The 16,532-nt window shown below is 32.6% G+C and overlaps 2 protein-coding genes and 1 long non-coding RNA gene across 4 annotated transcripts in view; 2 read left to right on the plus strand and 1 right to left on the minus strand.

Moving 5' to 3' along the window:
• The window catches only part of LOC128181222 (uncharacterized), a 46,328-nt gene that overhangs the window by 4,953 nt on the left and 24,843 nt on the right, over window positions 1-16,532 (minus strand). The window lies entirely within an intron of this gene.
• LOC128181223 (uncharacterized) lies at window positions 2,391-5,753 on the plus strand. The gene is made up of 7 exons (XM_052849537.1): window positions 2,391-2,638; window positions 2,946-3,055; window positions 3,248-3,367; window positions 4,575-4,724; window positions 4,834-4,973; window positions 5,138-5,338; window positions 5,513-5,753. Exons 1-7 carry the CDS (start codon window positions 2,462-2,464, stop codon window positions 5,731-5,733), a joined length of 1,119 nt encoding a protein of 372 aa, XP_052705497.1. The 5' UTR covers window positions 2,391-2,461; the 3' UTR covers window positions 5,734-5,753.
• LOC128181224 (uncharacterized) lies at window positions 9,218-11,780 on the plus strand. The gene is made up of 2 exons (XR_008243296.1): window positions 9,218-9,311; window positions 11,484-11,780. It is a non-coding gene; the product is annotated as an uncharacterized LOC128181224 (long non-coding RNA).

Raw genomic sequence — 16,532 nt, forward strand, 5'->3', positions numbered from 1 at the left:
AGTTAAATGCACATGCCTAAATCCTGACACATGCGTCATTTAATTAAGGTCTTCCGTTTCCAACGGAAGACCTTTCTATTATTGTGCGGGTTAAGATTATTAGGGTTTTCCGTTTTCAACGGAAAACCCTTCTGTTATTCTACGGTTTCTTTTTCTTTATTATTAGGGTCTTCCGTTTTCAACGGAAGACCCTCTTGTTATTCTATTGTTTTTTTAGGGTCTTCCGTTTTCAACGGAAGACCCTCTTGTTATTCTATTGTTTCTTTTTCATTATTATTAGGGTCTTCCGTTTTCAACGGAAGACCCTCTTGTTATTCTATTGTTTCTTTTTATTATTATTATTTTTCTTTTTCTTTATTTTTCTGACTTTTTTAAAGCTTAATATCTCAAAAAGTGTTCAACAGATTTACATGAAACTTTCAGGGATTATGTAACATTATTGTGCCTCAAAGATGTTAAATTTTTAACTACAACGTCACTTCCGTTTTTACGTAACGTAAATTTTTAACTTTTAAAAAAGTGATTTTGTCCAGGGCGTTTTTCAAAAACGCTTCAAGATAGAGACTTGGAATTTACTGTGTTGAAGCATTGATCGTTTTTATTTGGACATAAGGCTGGAATTTAGTTTCCGACACTTCCGGTCCAAACTGGAAGTGTTTTAAAATTTTTGATTTTTCGAATTTTTCGTTTCAATTTCAAATGTTTATGAGGTTTGTAGAGTTGGTCATGCTGAATACGAAACTGAAATCCGTTTGAAATTCGGACGACGCATTACAGAGATATCGGGGTTTAAAAAATGATTTTTCCGGAAATTTTGATTCCGCGTCCTTGGTTTAAAAAATAGCGTAATGTTCAAAGTAAAATTAACTCGTACCAAAAATAATTGTTAAGTCGTACTTGAACACATTCGGATTTTTTATTAAGTCGTTCTTGAAATCAGAGAGGTTTTTGTAAATTCGTACTTAAAATCATTCGGATTTTGTTAAGTCGTACCAGGAATAATTCGATTTTTTCATCTTTTTATTTTAGTTACTCTTGTTATTGATTTAAGAGCTCTGCTTCTTACAGGAACTTCCAGCTTTACTTCCGACATTAACGGAAGACCCACTCGTTGCTTTGCAACGAGCTTTGCTCTAGTTATTTTTCTTTTTCTTTATTTTTCTGACTTTTTCAAAGCTTAATATCTCAAAAAGTTTTCAACAGATTTACATGAAACTTTCAGGGATTATGAAGCATTATTGTGCCTCTAAGTTTTAAAATTTTCAACTACAACGTCACTTCCGTTTTTACGTTACGTCAATTTTTAAATTTTAAAAAAGTAATTTTGTCCAGGGCGTTTTTCAAAAACGGTTCAAGATAAAAACTTGGAATTTTCTGTGTTGAAGCAATAATCGTTTTTATTTGGACATAAGACTGGAAATTAGTTTCCGTCACTTCCGGTCTAAACCGGAAGTGTTTTAAAATTTTCGAATTTTCGAATTTTTCGTTATAATTTAAAATGTTTACGAGGTTTGTAGACTTTGTTATGCTGAACACGAATCTGAAATCTGTTTGAAAATCGGACGATGCATTACAGAGATATCGGGGGTTAAAAATTGATTTTTCCGGAAATTTTGATTCCGCGTCCTTGGTTTAAAAAATAGCGTAATGTTAATAGTAAAATTAACTCGTACCAAAAATAATCGCTAAGTCGTACTTGAACACATTCGGATTTTTTTTGTTAAGTCGTTCTTGAAATCAGAAAGGTTTTTGTTAAGTTGTACGTAAAATCATTCGTATTTTGTTAAGTCGTACCAGGAATAATTCGATTTTTTTCATCTTTTTATTTTAGTTACCCTTGTTATTGGTTTAAGGGCTCTGCTTCATACAGGAACTTCCAGCTGTACTTCCGATATTAACGGAAGACCCACTCGTTGCTTTGCAACGAGCTTTGCTCTAGTTAGGGTCTTCCGTTTTCAACGGAAGACCCTCTTGTTATTCTTCGGTTTCTTTTTATTATTATTTTTTTTCTTTTTCTTTTTTTTCTGACTCCTTTTCGGCTTCATAACTCAAAAAGTTTTCAACCAATTTCAATGAAACTTGCAGAGATTATGTGCAATTAAAATTCCTCAATGATATTAAAGTTTCTATAACAACGTCACTTCCGTTTTCACGTTACGTCATTTTTAAAGTTTTAAAAAAGTCATTTTGTCCGCGGCATTTCTCAAAAACGCTTTAAGATAGAGTTTTGAATTTTTCCGTGGTTATGAATTTGGCACTTTTCATGTGCAATAAGGCTGAAAATAAAAATCCGTCACTTCCGATCGAAACCGGAAGTGATCCAAATTTTTCGAAAAAATAATTTTTTTTATCAAATAAAAAACGTATACGTATTTTGTAGAGTCTAATAGGGTCGGAAAGTCTCGTCATGTGACCCGCGAGATATAACGAGAAAACGTACTTCCGGGCAGTTGCTGCAATAATGGCGCTATCAATAATATACTGGGCTCGATATGTAGATGGCCATACAAAGCTTACTAGGAAGAGCGAGAAAGCCGTGGATAGCGACAGGGTGCTAAAGTTCGTTTTAGACAAAGAATATCACGTTATATCGGCGGTGGTTCAAGCTTCAATGCGAGACACTTCATACAAAGTTCAGGTATGTACAAAATATTTAGCCGTCTTTATCCCTACATTTAATCAACCAGGGTAAAACTATGCATCGAATTTTTTCTTTAAGTTAACAATATCGCTTTCTTCGGTCAAGAAATGTGCTACATTGTATATTTTTAACCTTAAGTTCGTCATTGTTGCCGTTGTAAATAACCCCTACCCCCACTTTTAGTCTTTAATAGATATATTTGTTTTTAATAATATTATAAGTATTTCCCACTATAAATACAATATGTCAATATATTCATACACGCAAAGTTGCTTCACAGACATTTCATTAATTTTTTACAAAGATATTTCTGGAAAATGAAGATGATGATGCAGGAACAATTATATCATCAACCTGTGAATGCCCTATGGGTCAGTTTCGCTGCCACCATGTAGCTGCTGCACTTCTGTTTGGGTAATCATTACTAATCTATTATCATACACATGTAAATCAGCATTCTTGTGTTAATCATGGTTGTACATGTAATAAGTGTTAAATGTATATTGTCAGCTGATTTTTTGCATTCCAGTGTCTATTAAGTTCAGTTTAAAGAATAAATCTATATGATAGCTTATCTAAACATTGGGATTAATGATGATATTTAAGATATAAAAGAGCAAGTAAGACAGATGTGAAGTGCAGCTGGATCAAGCATCCAAAATCGGCACCTCCCAAATCCACAACAACCATGGCGGAAATGTATCCACCCAGGCAACAAGATTATAGGTAAATCACCAGGACACTTATGCAATATATTTTGTTAAAATGTCAGTGCTAGGCAAAATCAGATTTTTATAAACCATAATGATACCATTTCTATAAAATGTGAATTCAGAGCATTAAAAAGAGAGATGACAGATGCCGACAGATCATATTTGTATGATCAGCTAGGTCTTTTGGGTAGATTTACAGGTTTGATCAACAATTATCATTTTATCCCTGTTTGAGGGAAAACTGTTTCCTCTATATGAGGCCCTTTTATTTTTACGTAAATATTGTATTAATGTTGTGCATGGATATGAATTTATTTTCAAAAAAGCCTTTGTTTCTTTCAGTTTGCATGTGCATGTAACAAAAATTATTGAACTTTTCAAGCTGAACACCTTTTTGTAAATATGCATTAATTGTTCGCCATATTTCTCTTTTACCACTGTTATCCCTACATCCCCTTTAAAAGCTGCAGCTCTCATATCAGTTAAAAGTATATCGGTGAAGAGGTCTCACCCGTGAGGATGTAAATCTTGCTTCGCAATGCTATTTACAAATAGAATTTGCACATATAATATTTAAAGAAATAAATGCATAAAATCCAAAGACCATGAAAGGAACACTAAATGTCGGCCACAAGTTAAAATCAAAGGGTTTATATACCTGTAGATAGATACCTGTGTGACTGTGCTTATTTACAGGTGGTGTTCAGCTTTAAGAAACATTCATTAAATGAATATTTCAACAACTGATATGTAAAGAAAATTATCTATGCAGGAAAAATGATCTCGCAACATAATTCATCTTTCTGTTAAATATGGTTAACCTAATGATATATATTCCAATTGACACAAGCATTGTCGAGAAATTTTTTTATCAAGGCAATATCATTTTTTTTGTATATACATAATTGTCACACTTACACCTATATTGATTACACATGTTCATATGAAAACTATGACATCCTTTTGTTGGCCATATGATTTCTTTATTTAATCTTTGCAGCTATGCATTGGATTTTGTCTAAAGAACCTGAATGTGAGGAAATGCCAGCATTACTTATTGAGGACCAGCTTACAAGTGAAGAGTACATGAATGCCCAGTGCAAGTCTTCATATCTGAGGTACTTTTGAAATTATAATACTGCTCTCTTTCTCTCTCTCTCTCTCATCTCTCAATCTATAAATATGTAATAATAAATTTTTTTTCTGGTTCATTGCAATAGGGATAAGCTTGTTATTTCTTCGGAAAATGTCATTAAGACTGCATGGATGACTACAGGTCAACGAGAGAATTCGTTATGGGCAGCTGTTCGCAAGTTACGAATAACTGCATCAAATTTTGGGCAAGTTATCGGAGCTATCAGGAGAAATCGGTAATTCATTGATTTCAACATATATTGATTTCTTAAATAATTATAATCTTTTATCTAAATCTTTTTTATTATAATAAGAAATAATTTAGAATCTTAATTTTATTTTTAGGCTAACTTTATCCTTGAAGAAAAGGTTACTCAGTGCTTACAATCTTGAGAAGAGACCTTCTATTCAGTGGGGACTTACACATGAAAAGGTTGCAATAGATAGCTATTGTAAGCTTTCAGAGGTGTCTGTATTGCAGACAGGTAAACATTTATACTGTCAAACTCAAATCTTGGCATAAAACCTGTTCATCTTCAATGTTCATTTGAATCATTATTATTGATTGAATCATTTTTTTTTAATTATGTGATATGAAACTAATTTATGATACAGTTTATGAAACATTTTATTTTACTTTCAATTAAAGGTATTTGGCTCCATGAATCAGGAGTTCTTGGAGCTTCTCCTGATGGATTTGTCCAGGGTAATCCTAAAACGTGTAATATGAATGTCCACCTTCAAAGTAAACTGACAGCATCACCAGCAATTTTAGAGGTGAAATGTCCGTTTTCAGCAAGAGCGATGTCCATAAAGGATGCTTGTGCAAACTTGAAAGATTTTTTTCTAGGTAGGTTCAGAGATTGATTAGAAAGATTTGCATACAAAACATTCATTATGTTGAGGTTAAAATTAAATACTGTATGTTACCAATAACCCATCCTTAGGTTTGATTGCGTTAATGAAACCTAGTAAATTTTAGCTCTTGTGAGTTTTTCTTTAATAATTTTTCTTAATATTTTAGAGTGCGACTCTGAGGGCACTTTGCGTCTCAAAGAGAGCCATGACTATTGGCATCAAGTTCAAGGCCAACTTTATCTAACAGGAACTTCATGTTGTGATTTCGTGGTTTGGACACCAGTCAGTATGGAAGTTATTCGCATTCTTAAAGATGACTCATGGCAATGCCACTTGAAAAACATGATTGAATTTTATTTCAATGTTTTTTTACCCTCTCTTAATTAAAAACCTGGCAGACTGTAATTCAGAAATTTTCTATTTACTGTTTATTTTCCTATTGATACATTAAATTACTCTAGACAAAACAATTCATTTTGTTTAACTGTTTAATTCTGATCAAAGCAAACATCAGCATGTGTCAGTTCACAGTGTGTAAAAGTGGTTAATAACGAAATGACCTTAACTACACATCATCATTCATGTAGTAGTGTACAGCAAAAGTTTAACAAGTGCTACATATATCTACACTCTGCCCCAGATTATTATTTCCAACACCTGTGTTCATCATTTGACAAGATGGAAGAGGTGTTTCAAAATATTTACATTATAAAATATTTTGAACTTTGAGGCATTAATAAATAAAAAAAAATAAATTTACTATAGGCCTAAGCAAAATGTCAAAGCAAAGATATCTTTGGACATGGTATAAGACATGGTCTGAAGCTCAGAATTACACTAATTAGGAATTTCATATTTATCGGCTATTTCCTTCAGTAGGGGAGATTGCAAATTTACAAGTGCCACACATAATTGAAAAATCTTTGTGGACAAATGTCTGTATTGTGAAGGTATATGGTCTAGAATACAGTAGTTCTTGATTCTTTCATTTGCACGCTCCACGTGAATTCGACTTCTCCCAATCTTGTAACATAACTGTGCTTCTTCCTTTGTAAAATGAGATTTTGATGAAAGGAAAGGTGGTATGTTTAATGTTACACCTGATGGAAGTTTGTCGAAAATGTTAAACCCCTTATCTGCAAGGATCATGTCACCTGGCTTTAACATATCCAAAACTCCACAATGATCCACTATGGCAGCATCAGAGGTGGAACCAGGATAGAGTTCGGAACAATACACAACTTATTCCTTTCCTTTGGATTTGTTGGAAATCTAAACAAGCTGCACGTTCTTTTCGCCCCTGTCATATGATTGCATCCGAATGCAAAACATAGCGGCATCTCGTCTGCTGCCCGGAAGTTGTAAATCGAAAGTGAAAGTAAACGAGACTTTCCGACCCTATAAGCTGCACCTAATACTGAAATCCGTTTGAAAATCAGACGATGCATTACAGAGATATCGGGGTTTAAAAATTGATTTTTCCGGAAATTTTGTTTCCGCGTCCTTAGTTTAAAAAATAGCATAATATTCAAAGTGAAATTAACTCGTACCAAAAATAATTGTTAAGTCGTACTGTAACACATTCGGATTTTTTTTGTTAAGTTGTTCATGAAATTGTAAAGGTTTTTGTTAAGTCGTACTTAAAATCATTCGGATTTTATTAAGTCGTACCAAGAATTTTCGATTTTTTAATCTTTTTGTTTTAGTTCTCTTTTTATTGGTTTAAGAGCTCTGCTTCTTACAGGAACTTCCAGCTTTTCTTCCGACATTAACGGAAGACCCACTCGTTGCTTTGCAACGAGCTTTGCTCTAGTTTTATTATTATTATTCTTCTTGTTTTTCCTTCTGACTTCTTTTTTGCTTTATATCTCAAAAACTATTCAACCGATTTGCAAGAAATTTTCAGAGATTATGTTAAATAGTTGTCCCTTGAAGATTTTTAACTTTCAGTCATTAAGTCACTTCCGTTTTCTAGTTACGTCATTTTTAAAAATTTCAAAAAGTGATTTTGTCCAGGACTTTTCTCGTAAACGGTTGTTTATAAAGACTTGAAATTCTCTGTGATTGTAAATCTGCGGATTTACTTATGGCAAATTTACAAAAAAAAATATTTTGTAACTTCCGGTCGAAACCGGAAGTGATTCTAATTTTTCGGAATTTTCATTTTTTTGAGCGAATGATAAAATTATATGCATGTTGTAGAGTTTGCAAAGCTAAATGCAAAACTAAAATTCGTTTTCAAATCGGATGATGCATTTCATAGATATCGGGGTTTAAAAATTGATCTTTCCGGAAATTTTGATTCCGTGTTTTTGGTTTTAAAAATAGTGCATATTTCACACTGAAAGTAATTTCTACTGAAAACAATTCGTACTGATAATTAAACTATATATAAAACACAAAATTATATGCATATTGTAGAGTTTGCAAAGCTTAATACAAAACTGAAATTCTTTTTCAAATCGGATGATGCATTGCAGAGATATCGGGGTTTAAATATTGATTTTTCCGGAAATTTTGATTCCGTGTTCTTGGTTTAAAAAATAGTGTAAAATTCACACTGAAAGTAACTCCTGCTGAAAACAATTCGTGCAGGTCATAAAACCGGACTCTGTTTTTTAATAGTTAATTAAAGTGTTTATCGATACAATTTAGTTATTTCGATCGATAATTACGTTGTTAGTTTTTATTAGTCTTATTAGTTTTAATCGAAATAATCATCGTACGATTCCCCATTTCAACGAATGCTGGAGAAAACGTACCCAGGAGAAAACGTACCCAGGAGAAAACGTACCCAATTTATAGGGTACGTTTTCTCCAGGAGAAAACGTACCCGGGTACGTTTTCTCCAAGAGAAAACGTACCCTATGAAAAAAATGGTTTTCATAGATATTCTTAAATGAAACAAAATAAAATATACAATAAAAATTTGTATCATTTGTTGTTGTTGTTGTTTTTAAATGCATAGTCACGTACTTAAATTATTAAGACAATAATTTGTAACATACACATACACGAACATGGCCTGGGCAGTTTAATTAGTCGACAATTAATACACCGTAAACGAAACCGTTAAATAATAAGTTTTTATTGCAATCTCATTTGGATAACTAAATGATGAGTATGTCAAGAAGTCGATATCGCGTTATTTTTAACATTTTTTTTTAATTTTATCTATAGAACAAAGTTGCTTAATACAACCAAGTCTACTGAAGTCTTTTGAATTTGTTTGATTCATATATATGGAAACTACTACGAAATGTAACATTGAACAGTCAATTTGCTTCCGACGCCACTGACATGTATAATGTGTGGAGAGTGAATATTTCTACCTCCTGCGCGGGGAGGCAATACATAATATTACATAATAATAAATTAACTGCTAAGGTATTTAATTGATTATCACTATAATTAAAATCAGTGGATCTCGCATAGAGAAACTCAAATTGGTAAGGCTACCGATAAATGGATAATTAGAAACTATTTCGTACTAAAATAAAAGTTGCTACAATTATTATAAAGATATTATTCATAAAAGGAATATATTTCTATACATCTATCCATTGAAATATGCATAAAAGTAGCTTTTGAAAATTATTTAATATGACCAACCCCTTTAAAATTATAAAGTATTACATTCATATATCTATAAAACTCTTACATTTCTGTATATTTATTATGAAAATAGTATTTAAAAGTATTAAAAACTATTAAGTAGTATAATTATGATTTTCATAGGGTACGTTTTCTCTTGGAGAAAACGTACCCGGGTACGTTTTCTCCAGGAGAAAACGTACCCTAGAGATTGGGTACGTTTTCTCCTGGGTACGTTTTCTCTTGGGTACGTTTTCTCCTGATACCATTTCAACTCGATAGCGGTGTGTCTACATTTTAAAAAAAAGCAAGGCCTGCAAGACGTCGATAGTGGAAATTTCAGCTCAACTAACGTATGACAGATTATAAAGGTATGTTTCAATACAGGATATGTCGTATTTAGTCTTTTCAATCTAATCCGAGATTCCTCTGACTCTAACCTCCGCTTTTGAAGTACGTCACAATATAAAAGCGGGCGTTAGAGTCAGCGGAATCTCGGAATATTATCTGTCCAGTGTATTTTCACGGTAGCTGCAGAACTGTAGCTCTCCGGGAAAAAATAATGACAGACCGGAGAGCTACAGGGCCACCCATTGAAAAAATTGTACATGTATATTTATTGCGCAGAAAAACGTGCGCTAGTTTTGGACTGATTTACCTTATTTATACGCAAATTCTGTGAAAACAATTAGTACCATTAAATTCTTCATGCAATTTACTACTGATATCGCCTCTTTATTTGCCTCAGACTTTCTCCGAAACACGCTACCGACCTCGGGAAATCAAGTATGTTGAATTTACATCGAGATCGAGAGTCGCCATTTTTACATGTAAACAAAGTGGACCACATGAATTTACGGGACTGGTGATGGTGTTTAAAAGACTATCCGAGGCAAGTGAAGAAAGGATATCAGTAGTAAATTGCATGAAGAATTTAAAATTAAAAGCGGTGGGAGTCCTAAGGTACACAAGAATAGAATGTTGTAATTAGAGTGCATGTATGCATGATGATAACTTTACCCAAATATTTAAATATAGCAGATCTTTACAATATCGCCTTCACTGAATTTATAAATTAAAAAACTCAGGCTTGTGTTTAATTAAATAAATATATTTGACAAAGTAAATATTCAATCTAATTAAAATTAGACCTTTTGTCTCGCTCTCTATATGGTTATTGCTTGTGTAACAGGCATGTAAAACAGAGTGCGAGATGAAAAGTCTCAAATTTCATATTATATCAAGCTCAGAATTTAGGTCAATGTTCCATGATATCTATTAAACAGTCTTCTCAAGATATAAGTATTTCACAGAATCATTGTAATTTGAGAGATTAGATTATCTTTTATACATATTGATTCATTTTAGGTAAGCTTTACATGCATATCACATCTACATAGTATGTAAATAATTTTTACTGCATGTGCCTCAGATCTCTCTCTGTCTCTCTCTCTCTCTCTCTCTCTCTCTCTCTCTCTCTCTCTCTCTTTTAATCTTGGCAAAGACTCATGAAACTGTCAGAGGGCATCTTAATTTTATGACAAAAATATCTCGATCTTGTAAAAGAAATCCAAAGTGCATTGAATTTTAAAATGAGCATGTATTATTAATCCCTCATTTTTATGCGCATTATACATAGTATTGTTTTTAAAACATGTAATTCGTAAGAAAAAAAAACCCTCGCTAAATTTATTCGCAATAAACCCCAGTAGAATTGACAAAACATGGTATACACGTAGCAGAAGCTTATACTTTGACACTGTTTGGATTGGTAATATTCCTTTGTAGTTTATGAATTGAAATATTGCTGTCGCTTTTCAAGTAAAACAAACTCTCTCGCTCACTCCTGCTCTCGCTCTCTCTCAATCTGATATGTCTATACCCAAGAAATTATTTTAATGTTATGATATTAGGGAGGTTGAGATTTCAAACGTGTACGGGTACGTGTACGTGTACTAGGGGAATCACCTAAATTCTTCGCGTATTACGTCATCAGTTTTTGTGACGACATAGTTTCTACACGTTCTCTAAACTTGTAGAGTGTCGTCTACACGTAAGTACAAACGTGTAGCTTCTTACAACAAATAAAACCTAATGGATGAGTGAATGTATTCTCGTGATACATTATATATATTTTAAACTTCATTTGCATGAAAATTGATAAGAAATATACCATTTATTTGGAATTAACTAAATAAATTCGTGTCACAAAACTGCGTCGATTTACGTAAACGTTTATATCCTACAAGTTAAGAAATCTCAACTGATAAATTACAAAAAACGTGTACGTGTACGTGTAGTTTTAACACACGTACGTGTACCCGTACACGTTTTAAATCTCAACCTCTCTATTATGACTTGATATGCACATTTTTGTTTTTGTACTGGCTAAATGTTAATGTCATATATTTGGATATGTCATACTTATAACACTGCATGGTCAGTGTATTTTTTCAAAAAATATTATGTATATGTTAATGTAAACACAGCTATTACAAGTACATGTATGTTAACACAGCTAATTTATTTTTTTTTTATTTCAGCTTAAAGCAGACTCTTGTTACCACATGGCTTTTACCTGTTGATTCTTGTGGTTTCAGCTCTTGAGGTTAACCTGTCACCTCTACCCACATGCATATTCCTTGTGTTCTACAGACTATCTACCGGTAATTCAAATTAAATCGGATAATGCATGAACAATAATGGAACTTTAAGAAAGCATCATGTCCTATTGTGGTTTGTTCATGTTTGATAAGAAATTATGAAAAACAAAATTAAGGCTGTTTAAAGAAATATAATTGTTGTGAAAATTTGTTTTTCAATAAAAGTATGCAATTATGTTTCCTTCATTTTTTATTTTATAAAGATATTTAGATGTGTTTACATAGTTGAAAAATCACCCAAACTCTTTCCAATTTTCTCCATAAGATTACATGTAGGATATGTAAATGTACATTTGACTTTTGAATAACACCAGCAATGATAATTACTTTTGAAATGAGCAAGAAACAATCTATTTTCATACCTTTAAGGTATATATGCATAAAAAAAGTAGAAAAAAACATGTCAAATTTGAACATTTTTAATGGAATTCTCCGCCGCCTCCAGCTACCCGGGTGTGTTTGAATTTAATTTTATATAAGGCAGATGTTGAACTTGTTGATCTTACTGTTTTATCATGGTTAAAAAGAGACTAGAAACCAGAATAGATTAGATATTTAATAAATATGATTGTTAACTTACTTTTTTTCATGGAAAAAAGAAATCACATGCAGGAATACTTGTCTATTTAATTATTAAAATGCTACAAATCATTCAAGAAACATAAAAAGATCAAATTTTAGTATCATTGATGATTGTTTTCAAATATGTGTGAGAAATGACTCATAGAAATTGCCACAAGTTTCAGAAAATTAGGTAAAAGATTTCAAACCATGACTTTTTATGAAAATCACAAGATAGGGGGTGGGTATACATGTAAGGGCATTTCTAAGTTATGTGATGCTTTTATCAAGATTATATCATGTAGATGTATGTTGTATTGAATAAGGTTTCTTATTAAAGGTGGTTGAACAACAATTGACCTCTAAAAGGTCAGGTAAAGATGTTTTACTAAGGAGAACCCTGTAAATCTGTGTTGAGTAAAAGAAATTGGAAATGGTGGGTTCACTTAAATGGCCATATGTTTATTAAACCTCAATGGAATTGTCAATATGTGGTATACTTTTTTCTCAGAATTGCATTAGCTTTCTTATTCTAAGACAAAGACATCTGTTCATAAAATGTACTAAGTTAAAGGTAGCAAGGGACCATTCGGATAAAGTACCCGTTAATATTTTTGTAAAATTAAGGTACATCACTACACCTAGACTTATACTTTTTAAGACACTACTTCACAAGATGGCGATTTATATGTTTTGTTGAACTCTTAATATCGTTTGATTGGGTTGTATACCGTCATAGCTTAATGGTTAAAGTATTGGGTTTCTAAAGCGTTTGAGTTTTAGTCCGCCTGGAGCTTTTGTTACTGTTTATTGAATTAAATTTTTGAAAATGTAATTGTTCATCCAAATTTGCATATTTTTTGCCTATTTGACTTAAACACTTCTTATCAATTATGATATCTATCATAATCAAGTAATTTTCTGCTGATTTGAGAAAATATTTCAAGGTGTTTTGAGCCACCTTAAGAGATGCTGCACAATTGAAGGCTTATGAGTGTTGCTAAGATTCATAAAATGAATTTTAATGATCATCATTAGAGGGATCTCCCTTGTTGGAATTGGTATGCAATATGAAAACCCCTAATGTTTAATACGTACATGCGAATTGAATGGTGAAACTTGCGGCTAAGACTGTTGTGTTGACTTTACACTGTGAAATTGCAGGTTACAAATGGGAGGTTATATAACTTGAAATTTATGTGGATGGGACATTATATACCTATTCACTGGGTATGAGGATGATAGCAAGTTTATTGTCCTCCAAGACATCCACTATTTCATGGGGCGAAGCCAAGTGAAATAGTTGCTGTTGAGGGGGACAATAAACTGTCTGTCATCCTCACACAACACAACAGTCTTAGTCTGTCTTTCTGTCAGTAAATAGCTATAGATATCTTAATTATTATCCTGAAGAAAACTTTATTTGTTGGCGATGCAGAATTTCTTGATGATAAACAAATTAGAATTATCGGACTTTGAATTTAATGCTGTGATCGGATTATACCAGAGGTGTTCCGAGTTTAAAAAAGGGAAATTGTATGCTGCTGGTGAATACTTTCGTTGACTATTCACTATGGACAGATAGCATAGAAACTATTTCACAGTTAGATGGAATAGCATGTTTATTCATTGTAATTTTACATAGGAAATATTCACAGAAATATAATAAACTTTACATTGCTAAGTTTCTGACATTTGATGGTGCAACAAGCACAGTTTGGAAGGTCAAAGGTGACATCTTTTGTATCTGACTCCTTTTCGGCTTTATAACTCAAAAAGTTTATAACCGATTGAGATGAAACTTTGAGAGATTATGTGCAACTATTATGCCTCTAAGATCCTAAAGTTTCTTTGAAAACGACCTTTCCGTTTTTACGTTAGTTCATTTAAACAAAAAATTTTAGAAAGTCATTTTGTCCGCAGCGTTTCTAAAAACGCTTTAAGATAGAGGCTTGAAATTTTCAATGGTTATGATTTTGTCGTTTTACCTCTGTAATAAGGCTCAAAATGAAAATCTGTCACTTCCGGTCAAAACCGGAAGTGAATCAAATTTTTCGAAAAATTGAATTTTTTGATCAAGTCAAAAATGAATATCTGTTTTGTAGAGCTTATTCAGCTTAATCTAACACTGAAAGCCGTTTTAAAATCGGACGATGCATTAGAGATATTGGGGTTTAAAAATTGATGTTTCCAGAAATTTTGATTCCGCGTCCTTGATTTAAAAAATAGCGTAATGTTCAAAGTAAAATTAACTTGTACAAAAAAAACTTGTTAAGTCGTACTTGAAATTAGTAAGGTTTTTGTTAAGTCGTACTTAAAATCATTCGGATTTTGTTAAGTCGTACCAGGAATAATTCGATTTTTTTCATCTTTTTATTTTAGTTACTCTTGTTATTGGTTTAAGAGCTCTGCTTCTTACATGAACTTCCAGCTTTACTTCCGACATTAACGGAAGACCCACTCGTTGCTTTGCAACGAGCTTTGCTCTAGTTATACTTTTTTTTCTTTTTCTGACTTTTTTGGAGCGTTATTTCTCAGAAACTATTCAACCGATTTACACCAAATTTTTAGGAGTTATAAAGCATCGATGTCGCTACAGATAATTAAAATTTCAAATGATTACGTCACTTCAGGTTTCAGATATGGACGATTTTGTAAATTTTTAAGGGCCATTTTGTCCACGCATCTCCTCTGAAACTAATCATGATAAAAGCTTGAAGTTTACAGGGATTGAAGATGAATGTCTGTAGATTTCCCTCCATGCTTCCAATTGCGAAAAATGCGCAAGGCCTAGAAGCTCGCCTGAACCTGAAAATTAGCACCAAATTTTTTCACTTAATTTTCGCACATTTTCCGTAATATCTTTTGACGTATAAATATTTTGTTAAAACATGTAATGCAAAAGCTGTTTCAATTTGCACGGGCTTTTATTTGATATCAAGAAAAAGGGGCTGGCCCCTCAAATTAGGGGCCAAGAAGGCTCTAAAGTCTATTTGCAATAACTTTTTAGTGAACAATAATTTGTTATCAATTATAGAAGCTAAAAATGTTCATTGTACAGCTGTTTATCTATACAGTACCATACTTAAGTCATATATTACGTAATTAGGGGATTCAAGGGGCCAGAAGTTCAAAACTTTGATCATTAATATCTGAAAAAGGAGAAATATTTTGAAAAGCAATGTAGAACAAAAGTTGTTCAAAATAATGTTTTGTACAATATGCTACCTTAAATGTTTTTGTTTATGACCCCATTTAGGAATTAAAGGGTCGGCCCCTAAAACACATTTGTACAGATATCTCAAGAACGGTAAACATTTTGTGAACACTTGTTAACAAAATATGTTTATATTTACAAGACCTTTCATTTGATGTCAAGAAAAGGGGGCTGACCCCTCAAATAAGGGGCCAAGAGGGCTCAAATGTCTTCTTACAATAACTCTTTACTGAACAATATTTTGTTATTAATTATAGAAGCAAAAATGTTCATTATACAGCTGTTCATCTATACATTACCATACCTAAGTCATATATTACGTAATTAGGGGTTTCAAGGGGCCAGAACTCAAAACTATGATCATTAATATCTGAAAAAGGAGAAATATTTTTAAAAGCAATGTAGAACAAAAGTTCTTCAAAAATAGGTTCTTAACAATATGATACCAAAAATTTTGTTGTTAGTGGCCCCGGTAAGGGGTTAAAGGGTCGGCCCCTAAAACGCATTTGTACAGATATCTCGAGAACCGTTTACAATTCATGAACACTTGTAGAACAAAATATGTTTATATTAGCGAGACCTATTATTTGATATCAAGAAAAAGGGGCTGACCCCTCGAATTAGGGGCCAGAAGGGCTACTAATTCTTTTCATAATTACTCTTTTCTGACAAATAATTTGATATTAATCATCAAGCAGCAAAGAAGCTTTTATTAAGTTTAATTTAAAACCGAAACCCGTTTTAAAATCGGACGATGCATTACAGAGATATCGGGGTTTAAAAATTGATTTTTTCGGAAATTTTGATTCCGCGTCCTTGGTTTAAAAAATAGCGTTATGTTCAAAGAAAAATTAACTCGTACCCAAAATAATTGTTGAGTCGTACTGTAACACTTTCGGATTTTTTTGTGAAGTCGTTCTTGAAATCAGGAAGGTTTTCGTTAAGTCGTATTTAAAATCATTCGGATTTTGTTAAGTCGTACCAGGAATAATTCGATTTTTTTCATCTTTTTATTTTAGTTACTATTGTTATTGGTTTAAGAGCTCTGCTTCTTACAGGAACTTCCAGCTTTACTTCCGACATTAACGGAAGACCCACTCGTTGCTTTGCAATGAGCTTTGCTCTAGTTCTTATTTTTAGGGTCTTCCGTC

The sequence above is a fragment of the Crassostrea angulata genome, chromosome 4, assembly GCF_025612915.1.
Source record: "Crassostrea angulata isolate pt1a10 chromosome 4, ASM2561291v2, whole genome shotgun sequence".
Lineage (NCBI taxonomy): Eukaryota > Metazoa > Mollusca > Bivalvia > Ostreida > Ostreidae > Magallana > Magallana angulata.

What these genes read in the sequence shown, in the direction of transcription:
- LOC128181223 (XM_052849537.1), top strand. Translation starts at nt 2,462, where the DNA reads ATGGCGCTATCAATAATATACTGGGCTCGATATGTAGATGGCCATACA. An exon ending in CCCAGGCAACAAGATTATAG is followed by an intron (nt 3,368 to 4,574) that starts GTAAATCACCAG and finishes TCATTGCAATAG; the next exon opens with GGATAAGCTTGTTATTTCTT. An exon ending in CTTGAAAGATTTTTTTCTAG is followed by an intron (nt 5,339 to 5,512) that starts GTAGGTTCAGAG and finishes TTAATATTTTAG; the next exon opens with AGTGCGACTCTGAGGGCACT.